The 14,928-nt window shown below is 37.8% G+C and overlaps 1 protein-coding gene across 4 annotated transcripts in view; it reads right to left on the bottom strand.

Annotated features, from left to right (window-relative positions):
* Nucleotides 1-144: 144 nt before the first annotated feature.
* The window catches only part of BLTP3B (bridge-like lipid transfer protein family member 3B), a 57,555-nt gene continuing 42,771 nt past the window's right edge, over nt 145-14,928 (bottom strand). For 3 of the 4 annotated variants that reach the window (XM_083820759.1, XM_083820760.1, XM_083820761.1), the window contains exons 16-21: nt 14,066-14,202; nt 12,440-12,590; nt 8,972-9,228; nt 6,731-6,839; nt 4,017-4,186; nt 145-2,217 (exon numbers count right to left, since the gene is read on the bottom strand). In XM_083820759.1, coding sequence (XP_083676885.1) covers nt 2,092-2,217; nt 4,017-4,186; nt 6,731-6,839; nt 8,972-9,228; nt 12,440-12,590; nt 14,066-14,202 — 950 coding nt within the window. In that variant the 3' untranslated portion in view covers nt 145-2,091. Of the gene's footprint in view, nt 2,218-4,016; nt 4,187-6,730; nt 6,840-8,971; nt 9,229-12,439; nt 12,591-14,065; nt 14,203-14,928 lie in introns of those variants that run through there. The other variant, XR_014578296.1, reaches the window with a different exon arrangement.

The raw sequence follows: 14,928 nt of genomic DNA, 5'->3' as shown, positions 1-14,928 counted from the left end.
GTATTCAATTGTAATGAAGTGCAAGAAGGTGACGCCCAGAATTTCTGCATCTGTACTGGAAAGAGCTGTTTTGGGATTTTTTTTTGTTGTTGTTGTTGTTGCTAACAGAAACAGGTACTAGCTTGTGCAGTAAGAAGGAAGAGGTGTTTAATATTGCTGTTTATTTCTTTTTAAAAATTAAACAAGTCTCAACATATTATTCCAGCCACATGCTACTAACCACTCTATACATTCCTTTCTTTAGAATAATTCTAACTAGAGCTTGGCAGGGGTAAACTGAGTTAGAATTACCGACTTTAACAGTACCAATCAGAACTCAACCAGCTGAGAACTCCTCCCCTGAATCTGACATGACATTCATGTTAAATTGCACTACCTATATTTAATACTGTGTTGTCTTAAATACCTTTTTGAAATGCACATATTAAGTTTCTCTCTTAGAAACAGCCTTGTTCTTTTTTTTTTTTTTTTTTTTTAAATCTTATTCAGAATAAGATAAAAGTTCCCATGGGTAATAAAGGGAGTTTCAACTATGGTTTTGGGAGGCAGGCTTTTAAATAGTGCCTGAACCAGTTCTTCCATAGAGTCCCTGATTAAAATTACATACTTTCAATAACTACTTACAGCAGTGAAAATTTCGTGCCCTCCAAAAAGTTTTGATGAAAATCAGTTTAGGCTATCAAACTGGTTTTAATTAAACATGCAAAGTCAAACCGTAGGATACTAAGTATTTTTGAGTCTTATCTGCATATCTACAAATAAAACTTCCCTCAAACATCCCATGGAGCAGAAACAACTGTGGTGGTAATTAAAATATTGTTAGTTGTCAGATTCAAGGTCACTAGTTAAAATATTCAATCATTTTTATTTCTAGCGAAAACAATCTCTTATGGGCATGTATGTTTTTTGTATGTTGTTTCCAAAATCGTTTAGAAGCACACTCTGATATTCTCTTTTAGTGTTGTGCTTTTTTATTTATCCATCTGTACCAGTTTTTAGCTGAAAATTATTAATTTATACAAATCAGCCATGGTTTAAATTGTATAGTTACATCTCATGTAATCTCACCATTTCATAGGGTAATTGATTCTCTAAAGCTTTTTTTTTTTTAAATATATATGTATATATATAATCAAAAAAGCAATATACAATTAATGAATCCCTGTAGGAATTTCCACCCCCACCCCCCAACAAGCATTGACATTACATATTTAAATACACTGGACCAAATCCTTGGTCATGTCTGATGAAGTGCACAGAATCAGACATGGAAGCAAAATGGCTCAAATCTCACCTTTCACGAACTGCTGGATCCTACGGCAGGGCTATCTCCTCATCACAGAGAGAGAAAAACAAATGTGTGAATGTCTAAATTAGACTAGCTGTACAGATGTAGCGGACTTTCATGCAGGAGGAAAGCCCAGTAGTATGCCCTCTTACTTAATTTCTCCAACATTTACTGTGGTATTTTAGGAGTGCACGTGGAAAGGGTGTCTGGAACAATATAGCACCAGAGGACTATTCTTAAAATCCTCTCTGGGCAAATTATACTGAATTTCGGGACTAGTTTAGGGCTACTATTTTGATTTTCAATAGCTATACTATTCTAGAGGATCTAACCCATATTATCATAGTGCAAATGCAACCTCCTATACAGACATCTGGTAATAATAGAACATAATCTTAACAAACAGAGGTACAGTTTGTTAATGAGGCATGGTACATTTTACTCAGTTACGCAGCTAGGCACCTTCTTTCATTGCTGAGCCATCTGGTTTTCAAAAAACATTTTAAAAATAACATCTCCTTTGATAATATTAAAAGTAGATGATATGATTTTTTTCTTCAGTAAATTAATAAAGTACAGTATAAACTGATTTCTCCAAAGTCATCTCGGTTTAAAACAGGCTGAAAAAAGTTACAATGTTTAATGATAATTTCAGAATAGTAGCTTTTCACAAACATTTTGTTTGTGATGAGAGAACTTTGTGACAAAAAAATAACCATGTCTTCCAGCAATTCACAAACAGTACTTCAGATGCTGTGATCACCCAAAATTCTGTTGATGCCTCACACCAACAGAACATTGTCCTACTGATGATCAACATTCATCTTCTTTATACGATGAAGGAGGGCATCATTTTCCATTTGGACCTCAGCAAGAGCCATTTTAGCTTTGGCTAGTTCCTGTTTGAGACATTCATTTTCTTCAAGAAGCTGAAATGATCAGGTTAGAAACACGTTATTAATATTCCTGCATACTGCCGACTTTTTCCAGTACAGCACATTTTAAAATAATATAAACCAATGGTTACATTCATTGCTTGGTTTAGGTTTGTTGGGGCCAGCTGACTGATACCCAGGTAATGACAGTGGAACATGGAGAGAATTGATGAAGATAGATCAAAAGGCAAGGTACCCTGGACTTCATATTTTAGTTACGCCATTTCCATTCGGGAGAGGAGTGGCAATGACACTGGGTTCTGAGCTCCAGGAATAGATTGGTATCCAGTGGGGGAAAAAAAGCTAAAGTGATGTGTGAATTTTTTCACCATCAATTCAAAGTTCATGTATGACTGACAGGTTAGGTTACTAAGGACCTGACTCAACCATCTAATCCTTCACCTGTGGCAGTTGTGCTGTGTAGGGATCAGGGAGATGTTCAGAAGAGAGGAGAGAGGATTATTACAGAGTTTGTGAATCGCTTCTTCATAAAGCTCCATCTGACGTAAAGGGGAAGAATTAGTCTGCAGTGTATTACCACCCTATTTAGAAAGTAGTATTACATTTATTTTGCATGCCTATATACTGAACTATATTATCTGTATTTCATAGTTTCCAGCTCAGATCTCTAAACAGAAGTAACCCTCCCCCAGCCTACTCCTGGATAACCAAACAACTGTGATGATCAATTGTAGTGGGTTTACGTGGCAAGGTTTTGGTAGCAGGGGGCCATAGGGGTGGCTTCTGTGAGAGGGATCTAGAAGCTGCCCCATGTTTGGTAGGGGCCCCACTGCTGACCAGAGCTGAGCCAATAAGCGATGTTGTTTCGCACCTCTGTGAGAGCATATTTAAGACAGGGAAAAAAAACTCTGCGCCACACAGCAGCTGGGAGAGTGAGAGGAGTGAGGAACAGCCTTGCAGGCGCCAAGGTCAGTGAAGAAGGAGGGGGAGAGGTACTCCAGGCGCCAGAGCAGAAGTCCCCTGCGGCCTGTGGTGAGGACCATGGTGAAGCAGGCTGTCCCCCTGCAGCCCATGGAGTACCACGGTGGAGCAGGGTTCTACCCTGCAGCCCATGGAGGAGACCACGGTGGAGCAGGTGGACCTGCACCGATGGAGACTGCGGCCTGTGGAAGACCCCTGCCGGAGCAGATTCCGGGCCGGACCTGTAGCCCATGGAGAGGAGACCACGCAGGAGCAGGTGACCTGGCAGGAGCTGCTGCCCATGGGGGATCCAGGTTGGAGAAGTTTGCTCCTGAGGGATGGACCCTGTGGTACAGAACCATACCTGGAGCAGTTCTTGAAGAGCTGCTGCCTGTGGGCAGCCCACGTCAGATCAGTTCAGCAAGGACTGCATCCTGTGAGAGGGACCCCACAGCACAGGGGACGAGAGTGACTGCGAAGGAGCAGCGGAGAAGAAGTGCTATAGACTGACCATAACCCCCATTCCCCTGTTCCCCTGCGCCGCTCGGGGGGAGGAGGTGGAAGAGGGTGGTTGGGGGGGAAGGTGCTTTTGGTTTCTTTCCTTCGTTTCTCACTTCTCTAGCTTGTTAGTAGTAGGTAATAAATCCTACTATCTCCCTATGCTGAGTCTGTTTTGCCCATCACAATGATTACTGTGCGATCTCCTCGTCCTTATCTCAACCCTTGAGCCCTTTTCATCGTATTTTCTCCCCGTTCCTCTTTGAGGAGGGGGAGTGAGAGAGTGGTTGTGGTAGAGCTCAGCTGCCCACCCGAGTAAAACCACCACATCAATGATTATTGCAACTTTATGGGAGTGAAGGAATTCTCAATACCTCATTTTTGAGGAAGTCAGCTGAATCACTGCTTGATTTAAAAGGTCTGGGAATTTCACAAGTAGTCTGTGTGGCTTGGTCCTGTGTTTTAAATCCAGCAGGTCTAGTTGCTTGTTGCAATGCACTACTTGAATTCTTCATCTTTGACACATCATTTACTCTTTGATTGTCTGTAACACAGAAAGATACTTGAGAGTAGCATTTAGGTTTTTGTATTTTTTTTTTTTTTATAAAGTTTAATTGCCATCAGCACTAAATTAAAAGCACCTTAGCAAACACATTTTTGATATTAGGCATGTCTATATTTACCTTACAAAATCAAATACAAAATTTAAAATAAAATTAAATAAACATTGTATACCCTTTTGGAGGAAGAGAGAAAGGAAAGAAGGCATAAGAAGAAACTATATGTGCATCTTCCAGCTCAAAGAAAATTACCACATTTTTATACTGACTGCTATTATCACCACATGATACGTATCCTGAGTAATTAGCTATACAACAGAGACAACAGAGCTTGCAATTCAGAAAGTGTATCTAAAGAACTATATATTTCAGATCTTCATTATCCAATGCCTGAAACATGCACTGAAACAGGGGGGAGGGAGCACAAGTTTGGTAACTATTAATATTGCTACTGCAGTAATGTCTGCAAGTCCAAATTAGATCTGATGACTGCATTTATATTTGAAGACAGTGAGATAAACTTGCAGAATCAAGTTTTTAAATTAGAAAACAACTTTAAAGATTTACCATTAAGGAAACTTTCTAGCATTTATAACAGAAGTGCACTATAACTTCTATTAAAATATACTGCTGTACACCAAGGGTAAAATGAGGGCGCCATTCTTAATAGTCTAAAATTCCTTTTTCTTAAAGAATTTCTTCTAAATTTTCTTGTTAAATTAATATTTCCTCCAATGTCTAGTATCTAAAGATGACCAAAATGCGTTTTTCAAGCATTTAAAGATATTCAGTCTATTAGATAACGTGGAGAAATTAAAATACAAACACATCATGCCACCATGCATCTCTGAGTAGTCTGGTCCATCTTTTCCATAACCTCCCATTAGGTACGTGAAGGCAGTATTAAGATCACGCTGCAACCTTCTCTTCCTCAAGTGACACAATACTTCATATATTGTCAGATTAATTTATTAAGGGCCTGGATGAAGGGGTGGGTGCATCCTCTACAAGTGTATAAACAATACCAAACTGAAGGGTAAGTGACTGACAAGATGAGCAAGGCTGTTCTTCAGAGGGACCTGAACATGCTGTAGAAATAGGCTGACTGGAGTCTCAGGAAATTCAGCTCACGTGTGAAGTCCTGCAGGTGGGAGTAAATAACTTCTTACGCCACTGTAGGACAGGGATCAAATCAACAGAAAGCAACATTACAGGAAAGGATCTGTAGGCCTTGGTGAGCAAGAAGTTGAACGTAAGTCAGCAGTGAGCCCTCACAGCCAAGACCAACCACATACAGGCTGCACTACCAAGGGTGTAGATGACCAAACAAAGAAGTTATTATCCCTCCCTATACTCAGCAGCAGTAAGACCACATCTGGAGTACTGGATCTAGTTCTGGATTCCCCAGTGTAAGAAAGATACTGACAGCAGAGGACTACCAAGATGATCATGGCTAGGAGTACATGATGTACAAATAAGGGGATTAAGAGAAATGCATTTGTCAATCTGAAGATGGGAAGGCTATGGGGTGATCTGTAAGCTACCTTTGCCTGCCAAGTGAAAGGGTATTGAGAAGATGGACCAGACTTTCCCAGAAGTGTTTGGGAAGTCCTCAAGCACCTCTGGCAAGACAGGCGGCAAGAGACATGAGCTGCAACAAAGGAAATTCTAAGTAGGCATTACTAAATGAAATTAACGATAAGGGTGGCCAAGGATTAGGACAGATTGCTTAGGACACATTGTGAAATCACCTATTTGATGCTCAGAACTTGACTGGACAGGGTGTTGAGCAACCTGATCTAAATTGCTCCTGCTTTGCACAGGGAGAAGGACCAGATGACCTTCTGTGGTTTCTTCCAACCTAGATTACTCCGTGATGCTTTGACATATCTGTGTAAGACAACAGTGCAGCTCTACCTCTAAACGTATTGCTTTGTTAACAGTATTTAGTATTTGCCTATACATGTAGAAAGAGAAAAGGATATACATAGTTCATGAAAGGTATAAAGTTAAATCCCTATTCGAAATACAATTGCAGTGCCATCATAGCCATAACCTGCCAAGACGCTACCATAATATACAAAATTGAAAAGTTACTTGGACTTTTCAGGTAAATTTTTGTTTTACAATATGCTCTACCTACTACCTGTAAGACAAAAACACAAAGACAACACAGAACTCTCTTGGCTAATTGTAAAGAAATGCAACTTTTTGTTTGATTTGTAGTTGATCTTGAAAGAATCTGAGACTTATTATGATGAAGCACTGAGGAAACATACCCTCAGGAAGTTATATGCATATTTCTATTTCTCACAGATTGATTCAGCTGTAGGTTATCACAGACAATACATTACTCAAAAAGGTAACTTTCTTCTAACTACACTTAGAATTAAGGTTTAGTGCAACACTACTTACACAAATTATCAGCAATTATTTTTTCATTATTAGACACGTCTACACAAAAAAAAACAGTGTTAATAATAATTAGATTACAATGTTGAGATATCCAGTGGCACGAAGATACAAACCTCTAATGAAAAAAGAGCCATCGTCATTTCTTTCTATCCAGAGTATGTCAATATGTAGTTTTATGGGTACTAGCTCAGACACCTTGAGATTTTCACGTGGACTGTCATCCTAAAAAATATGAATATTCAAAGATGAGTTTACTAGGAAATCAAAATAGCTAAGATGTTAAATTAAACATAAGTTCATTTAACGAACCTTGAAAGGGAACATTTCAGAGCAGAAATTTCTAACAGGACCTCCACTACTCCATTTTTTTTTCCTGTGGATCATATTAAAGGCCTATATTTATCTCTTGAGTAAGTTCACTGAACTCTGTATATACAATCTGACTGAAATACTTCAAAGTATTTTTACAGTCATCTCAATAAGATTAAATCCCAACTCAAGACATCCTTTAGCTCAGGAGCTCTCAGAGTCAGAGATAAGAACCCCACACTATATCTGATTTTCTTTTGAATGATTTAAAGATTCTAAGGGACATGTATCATTCTTAAGGGGACTTTGTCATTTTAGAATTTAGTTTGGGATGACACCAGCTGTAGTTCAGTTACATTATTATACTCATCAGAAGGGAAACGACACAAATTACTTCCTTTGAGGTCCCCGCAGGACATTTTTTAAGTTCATTATCCCTGTCAAGCAAAGTAATGCAGTATAATCATAAACTATACATATCAGCATTAAGCACATAAAAAGAAAGCTGTTGAGGTGTAACTGATAAAGTTTCTTGAAACATCACTGAGATTGCAGTAGAAAGTGCAAAAAATAAATCAAGAGTTTAAGGAAGGTTATTTTCTTTTTTCTCCAGGAAACACACTGCATCAAGTCCCATTCAGAAAAAAAAATAATAACAATAATATACAGTATTGAATAGTCAGTGCAGCATAAAGTTGAACCATATCTTCTTACTCTTTACTACCCAACAATGCTCTGGAAAGGAATCATCTGTGTCTCATATCTGCCATCCGTCAGCCACCATGAGCAGCTTCCCTGTGACATGTGCACAGCTGAGTGAGCACTTTAGTGCTAATGCTACCAGGCAGACCCTTATTGCCTGTTTATTAATGCACAGCTGTTTTCTCGAGCAGTTTGCTTAAGTCTGCTTTCTTTCCAATAAATCAGCACAATCCTGTTTTTAAAATTTAGGTGATTGTGTATTGAAACCTTTCTTTCTGCACTTGAACATTCACATTTGTGATGCACCTAAATCTGGTGAACAGATTCACAGCTCTTACAGAACGTCCTTGCACTACTGCTGGTATAGAAATAGCCCTAAAGGAGTGTTTAAGAATCCTCAGGGGATGGAAAAGCTGCACCAAGTAGAGAGGGAATACTGGTGGATTTTGATATTCAAGTCTGAGTAGAATATTGTACAGGTAACATTTGACCTTCCAGTCCAGAAGGTTAACAGGTTCAAGGCCTTAGCCTATGATGCAGAATTGGAGCTGCTACTCCAGTCCTTGCTATATTCCACATTTACATAGGTGATTATTAATTTCCAATGCAATGTTATAATGATTTTTTTCCAAGTGTAATCATCCTTGAATCCAATGGTTGTGCAGCACAGACACTCCTTTTAAGTGCCCAAAAGGATATCACCTGGAAGACTGGAGTAGCACTGTCCTCTTAGTGTTACTATTTTCAGCTAGAGTGGTGAGAAAAGCTTGCACTGTTTAGTAACTGTTTCTAGGTAGAGCAGAACAGAAAAATCTGGGTCCTAAGAAGCAGTATTCAAGTGGTTTGAACTGGAGTTCTTGTAATCTCTTCCTTCTTTTGTACTGCACTTTCATTACATAACCTGTTCTTTAAGTAGGAAAGACAATTACCCTCAAAAATCTGTTTTGTAATTAAAATATCATCACCATGCTAAGCAAAAAAGCCCAGCCAACAAAAAACAAACAAAACCAAACCAAAACAAAAAAGCACACTGTGCCTGTAGGAATTTGGTATACATTACCTGTAATACTTGTCACTCTATAAAACTGACTAGGAAAGGATGGAAAAAAGTACAAAGTATTAATTCACGTAACTAGCTTGGTCATGCAGAGAATTCCTCTCTAGGCATACCACAGAGTTAACCAAATCTATGGATTTTTAAATTGTTTTACTGTTATCTAAAGACTTTACAGAGTATGATGGCAGTTTCTTTGAAGTTAACTGTATCCAGATTAGAAGGTTATCATCAAAGAAATAAGAACACAATTTCTTTAAAGCAGCCAAATAGCTTATCGTTAACATACTTTTAAATTAATCTTCGCATTAGAAACTTTTATCTTCATAGGCATCACTTCTGCAACAGTTTCATCTTCTAGAAAATGCTGAATGTTTGTGAGGGAAGAAGTTAGGAATTCAGCACTGAAGTTCTCTACATGACACTGGAGAAAACCATTTTTTACAGCCAGCATAGAATGTATGATAGCACTGGGCCCACTTTCCCATCTCAAACTAATCTCAGGTGATGAACTAACTGGTCCGGCCACAGATTTACAATCAGAACCTGTTACAAAAGAAAAATAAGTTTGCATTAAAATTTTGCAATGTACAAAAAGCAATTATGATGCAATTAATTATGCTTCTATTGTCCAAATAATTTCCCAGAAGTACTTTGGAAGTATATTCCAGGAATTACAACACTGTGTATATATAATAAATTCAGATGAATTTTGTACGTATATCACAAAAAGCATATCATTAAAAGCACTATAGAAAAATAATCCGTATATAGTACTTGTACATCACTGTGACAACAGAAAAGGGTGATATAGAAGCATAGTTGTGCATAAAGGATTTGTGTTTTCTCAATGTCTTGAGAACTGAAAAACAATTATTTTACATATTTTTCCACTAAATCCTTCAGTCTTAATTCAGAAAAACATTTAAGTCAGCTCACACTCTCAGGAGAGCAGGTATTCTCTTGGAAAGGCATAATTTCCTGATTCAGGAACTTACTTGCTAACACACAGGAACGTAAACAGCAATTTAGTAAGATAGAGAACATGAGCATGTGTTGCTTCTATTATTTGGGTGGCAGTAGATTTGAACCTTAAAGGGAACTAGCATTTTCTTGTTAGTTTCAGTATTTTTAACCAGTAAGGACAACTGTAACATTCAACTGAACAGTTCTAAAAACAAAATAAAAAAACCTAAGGTAACAAGATACTGAAAAACTAAGCCCAGTATCCATGTGTAGTTCAGAAAAAAAGGGTTCACCACCAGAAACAGCTACCCCAAGGGATTTGTTAAAGGTCATATCTGTCACTATGATGTCTGACTTAGAGAACTGACTTATACAACAAAAAGCATATAATGTTCACAACAATCACGTTAAGAAACAAACACTGAAATTTGAAAGATATTTTAAAAAGTAACTCAATTAAAACTAATTGAATTATGTCCGTTTATATTAGTAGAGCATCTACCTGTTAAATGAATTTGAGGACAGAATTAATAAAAAAAATCATACAGATGCTTCTTGGTTTAACCTCAGCAAAGTCCAATGCTTACAAGCTTAGAAGTCGGAAAAAAGGTAGGCCCTAGGTATTGTGGGACCAGGAAAGAGCACCTGCAACATTGCTCAAAGACTCCAAAGTGTAGAAAACTAAAAGACCGTGCATTAAGTCTCAGCCATGAAGCCAACGTCAGTTATCTTGTAGCTACCTGAAACTGCCATAATTGAGAGAGAATGGGAGAGAAATAGGGTTAAGCAATTCAGAAGTTTCTACAAACTTCCACATGCACGACAAGGTCTCAGTGAAAAGCATTCTCTCCTATGCAGAGTACCTCTGCCCCACTTCTTTTGTTATTGCTGCCAGACACACGATCTGATGAAAGTCATCGTCCTGTAGCCAGCTCTGCTGGGACGTGCACAGCTGCCACACTGCCCTCAAATTTACTCCTGCAATAGCACACTTTTCCCTTCCTACATTTACTGTGCTAACATTATAGCAAGCTGTAACTGGTTACAACTGTTAATTCAACATTTGAGTAAGTTTTGTTAAAGGTCTAGGGGGAAAGTTGCTGTTTTTTGGATACTTTTCTTATGCTTTTGCTCATTCGTTCTTTTAGTTACCTTTTCTTACTGTTAACTCAAATTCTTTCTTTCAACCCAATTCTCAAGCTTAATCCTAACCTTGATCCTCTAGAATTTTTTTATTTTTAAATTGCTTCCCTCCTTAGTTCTTATATTAGGATACACGTAGCAGATATGGAGCAGCACTGGCTGCAGAAGATTCCTGACTTGGTACAGAAAGCAGAGCTCTGTGGAGAAGAGAAAAGATGTATGTTGTGGAGTGAGAGTGACCAATGTAGAAAGAAGTGTTGATATGCCACCTATCCAGAAAGCCACCAGAAACAGAAAGGAAGAGATACATAACATCAGTATTTGTAGATCCCAGTCACATTGTAACCGATTGTCCATAAAGGAATCCGTGCACAAGCCTCTCATACGCAGCTGAGCTGGAGGCATGTTCTAGTTTCAGATCCAAGTGAGAGCAGGAAGGTGCCATGTTCTTACTGTTTACTTCCTCTTGCTTTTACGAGGACATGACAGATAACCAGAACTGGCTGCCTGTTGTCTGAAGGTCATCAATGAGACTTCCCTGCTGGACCTCCCTCACGCCTTCAGATGCAAGAACACAATTGCAACATCACTCAACAGCTGCTCAAGCAGCAGCTGCTGGCAACAGCTCAGCTTACCAGAAAGTGACTTTTTTTTTTTTTTTTTTTTTAGCTAGGACATTGGAGGCTGCTTCACCAAGCAGAACCTCCTGAAGAAAATCCGTACTGCTGCAAGGCTGGAAATAAATGGCAGCCAACTGCTGCTATAATTGTTTCCTGGGAAAGGAGATGAACCAGAAGCAGGAGGCAGGTGCATCGGGGATCTGCACCCCCCCCAAACCCTGCAGTGCAGCAGAGCTGGCATCTAGCAATCCGTGTGGACGGCTGGCAAAGGGGAGCAAAACAAACTGTGACAGACTGGCATGCCAATACAGCATGCCAAGAAGAAAACCTCACAGTATGTGAACTAGGTTTCCTGGCAGATAATGTACATGTATCCATGCCCAAGAACAGCTCAGACTTAATATACTGGTTGATCTAGTTGTGCCAATATCTGGCATGAAACTACTCTCTGTATGCTTATCAAGTGTATTTAAAAAAGAAAAAGAATAAAGGCTGTCAAGGCAGCTTGTTTTTCCTGATACAAAGGCAATTTTAACTTTTTTTAAAGCACAGATTATAAATCGGTTTAAACTGTGGGTTTTAATTTATTGTACAGAAAAGTATCTTTAAGAAATGAAGAAGCTGTCTTCAGAAACAGCCCTTCAAACCAGGGTACAAATAAGTATCATTAGAGCAGTAAGAGTTCCATATTGATGAAACAATAGCAAAATGTAATTTATTTTTTTTAAACTCAAGTTGTATTAATGAGGAGAAGTCAATGCAATTAATGCATTTTTTTTAACCCTCCCATCAGAAATGTTTCCTTTTTTTTTTTTTTTTTTTTTCATATTTTTGCCTCCTATTCAATGTATGGCAATTAGGAAAGAAACCAGAGTAGATATTCTAAACCAGCATAAAAAGGATGTTACCATACTAGCAGAAGCATAAAACTGTTTTTGCGCTTTAAGGGTAATACAGTGTTTTCATTTATTTAAAACAAATGTTTCCAACTCCAATTTCACAATAGAAATCTCGTTATTAGTTCTTACCCACAGTTCTGTTGCAAAGATAGTGTCGAACGCTGATATTTCCCAGTTGATTTGGTATCACTTGGTTGACCTGAAGGCATATTTCTGTATCTTCGCCTCTGATGTCGATTTCGCCATTAACACCAAATATTTGGAAAACCACAACAGACATCTGTCAACAATATTAAGATTAAAAAATGAGATTTAAAATTGAATTTATATTGGTTATTGTTTATGAAGTTACCTAAACCTTTCTCTCCTCCCTCAAAAGGAAAAGAATCTTTGTACCCATAACCCTTGCTCACAGAAAGTTTTCTCATTTCTTCTTTTCTTTTTGTACCCATCGGCTTGACAATGGGTTGGCTCAACTGTCTGCCCAGACAGACCCTTGTGTTCATAACCCACCCGTAACAATTCAGAACTCGCCAGAAAAGTCATGAAAGTGAGATAGCCCTTCCCCACTCTTGTTAAAGAAGCATGTGTGATACCTGACATTTTTTGAGGCTGCACCCAGCTTCATGTGTATTATAAATGCAACCAAGCATTTCCAGTGCTGAACCAGACCACGGTGAAGAACCAGGACAGAATACTAAACTTCGGCAATTTGCACAGCAGTCAGCCCTTTTTCTCTACTTATTGAATTGCAGTGTCTTTTGAAAAAAGTAGTAGCCAGTTTCAAAAGTCAGCTTTGTTATTGGAATGTTTTATATGTCCATCACCATTACTACTACTTTGGGCTTTTTTCTATTTTTTTGTTTGTTTTAGTTATATTCTGCAAATAGAAAAAAATGCCAGCATATATTTGTGTAACAAGCTGCATGAATTTTATTTTCTTCATATTATTAATATGTGTAAGTAACAAAGTTTATTTGGAAGGAACCAATAATTCAGGTGAGCTTTTTTTTTTTTTTTTTAAATGAAGGTGAAATTCATTGTATTTTGTTTGACCCATACTCTCTTAGGTTTCCAGTTCTCAACCTTAACTGATACAAGAACATAATTTGAGAAGTGTTGATTAGTACAAAGAACAGCAAGAAGTAGATAGGCAAATAAAGAAAGTTGGTGCCCGCATGGTGTCTCAGGAAGAGAATCTTTCTCCACAACTCCTGTCTTTATAGTCTTCTCTAAATACTGGCCATTGTCCTGACATCATCCTGGACAAGAAGCATTTCTCATCTGACCTGGCTGGACAGTTGTTAAGGTCCCATTTGCAAATACTACAGAATGCTACCAGTGCTGATGAAATATCTCCATGTAATAGATGTCAGAGTTATGCTTAATATACTCTTGATATGAAAAAACTCTTTTTAAATATCATACTCAATATGTAGGAGCATAAAAGAACATGCTATTATGAAACATCACTATGTATTAAAGCGAAAATATTTCCTGACACTTTAAAGTGGCTACTGTCATTTATCAATAGTGGCTACACAGAGGAGATAAGAACAGAGAATGCTCAGCATAACTTGAATTATAATCTTCATTTGTATTTATTACAATGGCACTAGATCCATAGGCCTACATAGCGCACTAACAAAAACTCCCAAAAATAGTAGAAAATCCCCTCAAAAAGCATTAATTTTATCTTTATTTTAAAGTTCAATTTACTGAACCATGTATTCTAATGCAATTCAATAGTATTACCATTTCTTCACTAGTCTCATGGGCATTCTCTGAAGCAGCACTCATGGCATCTGGAGATGACCCATCACAATTTTCAATCACTGTGCCTCCTTCATGGGCATTTTCTGATGGGCTTTGATAGTTTGTGGCTGTAATACCTTCCATACATGCATCAGAAAAAACGCAAAGTTAGCAGAGCATAACCTGAATCGGTCCTGCATTAAGAATAAACTCAGTGTCCGGTACTGCATAAATACGTTAACTCATTTTTAAAAATGAGTTGAACAGCATATTAAACAAATATTTATGACTGAACTGCCAAATCCATTCCTCATTCAGAGTTTGAAGTTTTAGATGCTATGAAAGTAAGGCAGGATATACTGACAAAAATGAAACGACACTCTGCATGCATTGCATGAAAAACTGCAAAGGGCCTTAGTCTTCCAAATCAAATCTGATTCAGCAGAAAAAAAGGTTAAGGATTCCAAGGTGTGTATCTAAAACACTACACAGCACCTCTAAAGGAAATGCTTGCAGGTTTATGTTTAGAGAAAGTATGTATGTTTTTTCATTAGAGTCATCATGACAGTTAGTGTTTCCTTGACAACTGGGAAGCATGCAGACTTAACTTGCAGTTAAATATTGTTTAAGTTAAAAAGACACATAAAGGTTATTAAAAATGGAAAAAATATTTTATGGCATACTCCTACATATGCATATGCAGAAATGCTCCTACAATCCAAATTTATAACAGGTCTGCAAGTGAAACATTCTTCTCATTACTGCTCTAGGCCAAAAAGAAAATCTACAGAAAAAGAATGTTGTTATTCCTCATTCAAAAATAGAATTTATCAGAAAAGAGGTACCAATAAAATCTTATTATT

Source organism: Anser anser (genome assembly GCF_964211835.1).
Source record: "Anser anser genome assembly, chromosome: 1".
NCBI classification, from domain to species: Eukaryota; Metazoa; Chordata; class Aves; order Anseriformes; family Anatidae; genus Anser; species Anser anser.
This window is presented reverse-complemented; position numbering and strand designations above follow the sequence as displayed.